The 6733-nt window shown below is 52.1% G+C and overlaps 3 protein-coding genes across 5 annotated transcripts in view; 2 read left to right on the forward strand and 1 right to left on the reverse strand.

Annotated features, from left to right (window-relative positions):
* Nucleotides 1-802: 802 nt before the first annotated feature.
* LOC113210167 (uncharacterized) lies at nt 803-1646 on the reverse strand. Of its 2 annotated transcripts, none has more exons than XM_052271741.1 (3): nt 1463-1646; nt 1011-1347; nt 803-934 (listed from the first exon to the last, which is right to left on the reverse strand). In XM_052271741.1, exons 2-3 carry the CDS (start codon nt 1345-1347, stop codon nt 912-914), a joined length of 360 nt encoding a protein of 119 aa, XP_052127701.1. In that variant the 5' UTR covers nt 1463-1646; the 3' UTR covers nt 803-911. The 2 variants fall into 2 exon arrangements, with proteins under 2 accessions (XP_052127701.1, XP_052127702.1); XM_052271742.1 differs by having other exon boundaries at nt 803-941; nt 1463-1645.
* An 861-nt stretch (nt 1647-2507) lies between these two features.
* Nucleotides 2508-4309, forward strand: LOC113210165 (uncharacterized). 2 transcript variants are annotated; one of them, XM_026428027.2, is made up of 2 exons: nt 2508-2653; nt 2749-4309. In XM_026428027.2, the coding sequence occupies exon 2, from the start codon at nt 2762-2764 to the stop codon at nt 4199-4201; it is 1440 nt and encodes a 479-aa protein (XP_026283812.2). In that variant the 5' UTR covers nt 2508-2653; nt 2749-2761; the 3' UTR covers nt 4202-4309. The 2 variants fall into 2 exon arrangements, with proteins under 2 accessions (XP_026283812.2, XP_052127704.1); XM_052271744.1 differs by having other exon boundaries at nt 2593-2653; nt 2728-4309.
* A 2019-nt stretch (nt 4310-6328) lies between these two features.
* LOC127750325 (uncharacterized) overlaps nt 6329-6733 on the forward strand; it is a 76930-nt gene continuing 76525 nt past the window's right edge. The window contains exon 1 of the mRNA XM_052271738.1: nt 6329-6541. The gene's annotated coding sequence lies outside the window, so the exon portion shown is untranslated. The remainder of the gene's footprint in view (nt 6542-6733) is intronic.

Genomic DNA, 6733 nt, shown 5'->3' on the forward strand with positions numbered 1-6733 from the left:
GCACTGAAGCTTAGTAAATTTATGTGGCTACTTCTTTACAGGTGATATCTGGCTGGGATTAGCGGGAAGTAGTCTGTACCGGGTGTTTTAAAGCGCACGCCGCAGTGTGGCGGGTTTGCCTACTCCACAAAGTACTTTGTGGCCTTACTCCCCACGTTCCTGTTAGTAGCTACAACCGACACGGCCACAGGCAGCTTTATCCGACCGGGGACCCCCTGCGACGCGCGGGGTAGGCCAACCCGCAAAGCAGGTGTGTGAGGATGGCGGCCCGCCCAGAGCCCCTAAGTGCGGGGGCGTCGCGCAAGAGGACGTTCGTCGTCCACACTGAAAATGTCTAGGGGGAAGTATTGCACCTAGCACCAGGCTTTTGTGAGCTTTTAACTGGTTTATGATGGTACAATATTGTAACTGACTATACACAAGTAACTAGCTTGTTACTGAACATCTGCTTTGGAACCGCTTTGCTTGCACCTCTGCTTACCCGAGAGGTCATGCAACGCGCGAATCATCCCGCATCGACGTTCTCTGCCCCTTCTTTAGATAGCCTAAGGTCTGTTCCCTACAGCGCCTGCAGCCAATGCGTAGACAGCCCAACATACTCTCCGGTCGGTGTGCCAGAATTAGCGTTCGTAGAAGTTCAATACAGTCTTTATAGCATGATATTGTTTTGTTATTGTTAAAATCTGACGACTCTAAATGTTACTTTAAGGTAAATGCAAAATCATTATACATCATGTGACAAATGTAAGCTCAATAATATATAAAGTTATTTTGTTTCTATTAAAAGAAAACACATTGGAAATACATTTTTAAACTTTAATTCAAAAAACAATAACGGAAACATATGTGTGATTCATTTCTATACAAAATGAACTTTGATTTCTTGCACTAATGGGACTCCTCGCTTTTTATTAAAATAAAGCATGAATTTTAGCTGGAAACTAAATTCCTATAAGTTTGTGGTATACTCTGTGCAGGAATTTCACTAAGTCTTACAATAACATACATACCATCAAAAATTTGAAATTTGTTATGATTTACCTCTTCTTCAGTCATTAATTTAGCAGCAATAAACTTGTCTCCATCCGAACTGATCCGTATGACATACCATTTGTTTCCTGACTTTATGTCATCATTGAATGCTTTTACCATTGCTGCTGTAAAACGCTGGTATGTACTGTCAGCGTAGATTTGCAATTTAATAAATGTTGCAAATTGCAAGACTAAGATATTGTTTTTAGTCCCAGGCTTGGTCAAATTGTCAATTCTTTCAGCACTTAGTATTTTAAAGGCCACAAACTTTGGGAGAAAATTTAGTGGAACACACATTATTTCCTCTAAATCCATCTGAAAGAAACTGAATAGATATTAATTCAAACGCTGCTTCATTTTTGTGGCAGGTTAGGTTACGGTGCAATGATCGGTTGCAAGGTTAAAATGAAAGTGTTTAGAGTTTACGTACCTCGAACGACTTTCTTCGTTTAGTCTTTTTGCAGTAAACCAGATTTGTGCTGAAGGATGCAAAGACCACAATATACCCAGCCGTGAGCGAAAATCAGTGAGGCGAATATTTCCAAATTCCAGTATTTCTCTCTCAGGGTGCGTTTTCTTTGAGCAGAAACAGAAACAGTAGAAACAACAACAACAACAACAACAACAACAACAACAACAACAACAACAACAACAACAACAACAGTAGCAGTCGACGCGACGGTTGTTGTTTACAACAGCAACAGCATCAAATGTTGAAATGTTTGTATCAGATGTAAGTGTATACAAAGGAAAAATATGAATCTCTGTAAGAAACGGCTTGCACATCTCGAGAGAGGAAGAGTTCCGACAGCCAGCTTCCATCTAACCTAAAACAAACAGGACAGGATGGCCTCAACTTCACTAGCTTTACAACACATCGAGATAGAGGCAAAACAATTTCGAACCAAATCCCCTCCCGCTCCCCCCGCTCCCCAGTAGCGCCAACCGCATTAAATGCGCTTCAATGCGCATTAAAATGCACATTAAAGGTCACACATTGGTGACGCATTAAAAACGCATTTAATGCACTCTACGCGCATTTAATGCGTCACCAATGTGTGACCTTTTATGTGCATTTCAATGCGCATTGAAGCGCAACTAATGCAGTAGCGCTTCTGGGGCTACCGTCCTCTGAAATCTTGAATTTCGCGTTGCTCGTTACAACGGGTTGAGTGGTTGAGCGGGAGACTTCGTTCTTTTCCTGTCGAAGTTACACGTTTCCCTTTCCCTCCTTGTGAATGTAACTAACATGTCGGTTGTAGCTACAAAACTGTGTAGCTACAAGTAGGGACAAAGGAGTAAGGCCACAAAGTACTTTTGCAGAGTATGCAAACCCGCAACACTTGAGCGTGTAGCCTAGCACTACATACCACGACTGATCAGTCATCATATATTTTCTATGGCCGACTTGTTGACTGAGCTGTTTGTCGACATGAGAGCCGCTAATGATAACTAAGACGAACTCGTGCACGTTGCTCATATTTTACCGACGCCACACCTGTCGCTGGTCGTGACGCGGTGCACGCTGCCGCAGCTGCTGGCGACTGCCACCGTGCTGAGCCTCGCGCATTCCGGCCCCGTCCTCCTTAGCGTGCACAGCGCTCTGCATCACGTGACTCCGGTGAGGAAACGCTTCAACACAAAAGACCGCTACCAACACTGCTCCGGCCGGCCCGACAACAACCCCTCACATAGCGCCCCGATCCCATCCGGCAGGTACCCCACCACGATGCGGGTCCCCACCCTTCTGCTCGTCGTCCTCGCGGCGCTGGCCTTGTCGTGTGTCGCGCTGGCCGCGCCCACCGCGCCACAGCCGTCGTCTGGACACCCCCCGGGACAGCAGGGCATGGACCACCACGGCAGGGCCCGCCGCTTTGTCGTGTTCGGCTGGGACTTGGACCGCTTCCTCGCCGACCTGAACCGCCAGGTGCACCGGGCGTGGGCGGCCAGCACGCTCTGGGCGCGCCACCTGTTCCGCTGGTCGCACCGCCTGCCGCAGCACCAGACCGTGTACGACCTCAAGCTCCCCGGCGGCGGCGTCGGCGTGGTGAAGATCATCACCTTCGGCGCTCCCCACGGCACCGGCGCCGGCCACCGCGGCCCGCTTATCTGGGACGGGCACAAGCTCTCCTGGAAGCACCCGAAGGCCGGCGACAGTAGCGACGGCGAACTCCTCACATTCGACCACAACGGCAAGCACCACGCTGTCACGCTCAAGGCCCTGGCCAAGTACCTCGGCCACGCCCCCGCCGGCAGCAAAGTCCACGCCGAGGTGCTCGGCAGCTCGTGGAACAACCTGAGGATCGTCCTGCACGTCCTCGGCAAGCACCACAAGGAGGACTCCAAAAAGAGCGTGTCCATCCTGGTGAGCAAGCTGATTGAGAAGCACAGCCATTCGAGCCACAACAAGGAGAGCCACCACAAGTCGAGCGACAGTAAGGAGAGCCACCACAAGTTGAGCCACAGCAAGGAGAGCCACCACAAGTCGAGCGACAGTAAGGAGAGCCACCACAAGTTGAGCCACAGCAAGGAGAGCCACCACAAGTCGAGCCACAGCAAGGAGAGCCAAAGTAAGAATAGCCACCACAAGTCGAGCCTCGCCAAGGAGAGCGAGAACTCGAGCAGCGGTGAGAAGAGTCACGCGTCGGGCCGTTCTGTCGCTCTCGAGAGTCACACCAAGGAAAAGCATAGCAGCCAGGAGAACAATAAGGTGAGCCAGAAGCAAAAGAAGTCCTCTTCGTCCTCTGGGCTCGTGTGGAACGGTAAGAGCCTGTCTTGGGCCGACGGCGTCGGCGCGGACAAGAAGAAACAGAAGGCGGCCCGCCGCCGCCAGCTCCGTGTCACCCAGGACGGCGTCTCACACGTGATCCCCCTCAGCGTGATCGCCGGCCACCTGGGGAAGGTGGAGGCCGGCAGCACGATTGCGCTCGAGGTCGTCGGCAAGAGCCTCAATAAGCTGGAGATCGTGCTGCACGTGCACAGCAAGAAGGGCGACAACACCGTCACGCTCAACGCCAAGGAGCTCATCAAGGAGGCCGACGTCCTCGCCAGAGAGCCCGGACTCGCTGCCGGCAAGGTCCTCCCCGGCCCGAAGACGAAGCACGGCAAGTCCATCCCGCTGCTCGGTGCGGCCCTCTTCAGCACCACGACCCCCACATACTGGGTTTGATGCGAACTTGGAAACGCGGGCAACGGGGTGCAGTCTGGGTATGCCTGCACCCCTGCACCTCACCGTCCACGTAGCGACTACAATAATAAAAGCGTAGAGTTGCTCGTTTACCGGATTTCTGTGCTGTTAGGCTCCTAGATCCTCTATTCACGCCTTTGGCGCGCCCGGGGCTCCAGCCGGGGCCGCCGCCGCGGGGCGAAGAGGAGGAAAGTTGTCGGGATGCAAATCACAATATTCTCCTCTCTCGCTCTGCCCTGCTCCGCCCTGCTCGGCTCGCGCCGCCCCTGCGGGCCAACTTCTCACCTGTGGAGCGCGAGTGGGCTAGGTTAAGGGGCAATTATCCTCCGTCTGCGGCCTCTGGAGAGGCATTCCTCTGGCCGAACCGCACTCTTAAAGTGGCCCTGCAAGTCAGCTCGGGCGTAATTCTGCGTTATTTGCGGCGTGGAACCCTTTTCCCTCGGCCTCTTTGAAAATTATTGTGAGCGAGCATGTGGGAGCGGGAGAGAGCGAGAGAGAGCGAGGGAGAAAAATAACCAGAGAGGATGGTGCGAGGGAGAGAGAGGCGCGAGACGGGCGGGCCGCGAGGCGGCGGTGGGTCACACGACTTCTCTGCTCGGTGCTGCATGGAGAGGAAGCACACTTTATAACGAGGTTACCATGGGGCCGTCCACACTATTCAAAACTTGTTTACCTTTCAGTCTCAAAACTTTCCCCCTCACCCTCTCCTTGGCAATCATGTCAATCATGTTTCGGCGGCCGTAGGCTTTGAATTAAAGAAGTCTACTTGGCCCACGCGCCACGCCACTCCCCCGTGCTGCAGACTCCGCGCGGCGAGCGAAAAGGAGAAGCGGCGAGGCGCGGCGGTATGGTTGGTGTGCTTCGAGATGAATCAAATCAGCGCCGCAAGATTGCATCCCGGAAATGCAATCAATGAGCACGGAGCAATGTAATGTTTGCCATCCCGGCGCGCGCGAGCCGGGCGGCGCCGGCCGGGGGAGGGAGGGCTGCAAGGGTGGCGGCGGCAGAGGCCCTGCAGCAGGGTGGGGCTTCCCCAAACGTTGCGTTAAGCGCCACAAAAGAACCCTATTTGTGAGCTATTTACTCAGGGATATTTCGATGGCAGTTGGAAGGGAGGAGGGAGGGAGCGAAGCCGGCCGAGGGACACGGCCAGGAACTGCGGTCGGGTCGGCGGCGGCGAGGGGTAAGCGATCGGGGGAGGTACGGCGTGGCGGTGGCGCCAAGGAGGGAGGGAGATGGAGTAGCGAGTATGCCCAGGGGAGCGGGCGAGCGAGAGAGCGAGCGAGAGAGCGAGTCGCGGGGAGGCAGGCAGGCGGTGAGACGTTTAGGGCGAACGCGCGCCGCCGCCACCACCACCCTGGCCGACAGTTCGAAGAGGAACCCCAGATGGCGTCAGCCTTGAGGTTTTTGACGCACATGATGCGGCAGGGGGAGCGAATTTTTTGGGTGGGGTGGGGGTGGGGGGACAAATGAACATGAGCAGTTGAGGAACATGGTCGGCATACCAAACACAAATTCCGAGGATTTTCCTTGGAAGCTACGGGTTTCAAGGCAGAGTCTAGGATTTCAAGGGCCAATCTTGAAATTATCCACCCAACCTTGAAATCCTAGAAATTTCCGGGGATTTCAAGACATTCTTTTTACCGTGCAAAGACGAGAAAAAATTAATCCTTACAGCCCTTCTTCAGGTGCATACATACGAAAGAAGTGGATCTAGTCCCGTGGAGACTGAGGAGGGCAGCGGCAACTTCTAGGCAAAGAATCACGTCGACAGGCCCCTGAACAGCCCAGGGGCAGACGATACAAGATACATGGATAGATGCTGAGGGAATGCCCGCCCTGTCCGCCACACACTCACACTCTCCGCGAGACACCAACTTACGCATAACCAGTGTGACAAACTAACACACTGCTCATATCGAAAATACTACTGCTTTTTCTTTATCTCAGTCTTCACGAGACAAAATATACCTTTCATTTTCCTCAAATGTTTAACCTTTCGAACTAAACGCCGATGTTGACACTCCAGTACACTGTATTTTTTCCATTCATGAGTTGGTAGTACTGGAGAGCACACACGACTACAACTACAACATCCTGTGACGTGCGTCGCGTCAGCATGGCTGCCGCATCAGCTGTTTTGTGGTTTTGCAAGCATTAGTTTTTATTACTTCTTAGTTCGTATTTTAAAGAGTGAAAGTGTGTCTATAGATTACGTTTGGTTAACGAGTGCATAGTAAATGTGCAGTACTGTTTTTCAAAGATGGGAAAGGTCCTAACCTCTTCGTTGCGTTTCGTTCCAGCAAACACAGCCAGAGTAAGGTGAGTGATAGTTTATTGTTAGTTTACGTTGGAGCAGTGCGGGCGGAGGCTCTACACTCGCTTTGCACTCATTGAATTAAACTTAGATTAAACACTCAAAAATTTTGAGTTGGGATTGTCAGAATGCCCGTTGAAGGAGCATAATGTCCAGAATCCAGCATTAGGTATGTTCTGTGCTATCAAACTATTTTT

This window comes from Frankliniella occidentalis, unplaced genomic scaffold (genome assembly GCF_000697945.3).
Source record: "Frankliniella occidentalis isolate FOCC.00 unplaced genomic scaffold, Focc_3.1 Scaffold171, whole genome shotgun sequence".
NCBI lineage: Eukaryota > Metazoa > Arthropoda > Insecta > Thysanoptera > Thripidae > Frankliniella > Frankliniella occidentalis.

Bases quoted from the DNA above. Each gene is read 5' to 3' on its own strand.
- LOC113210167 (XM_052271741.1), bottom strand. From the start codon at position 1,347: ATGGATTTAGAGGAAATAATGTGTGTTCCACTAAATTTTCTCCCAAAG. The intron at 935-1,010 runs GTATGTATGTTA...TTTAGTTTCCAG, and splicing joins CAAATTTCAAATTTTTGATG to CTAAAATTCATGCTTTATTT.
- LOC113210165 (XM_026428027.2), top strand. From the start codon at position 2,762: ATGCGGGTCCCCACCCTTCTGCTCGTCGTCCTCGCGGCGCTGGCCTTG.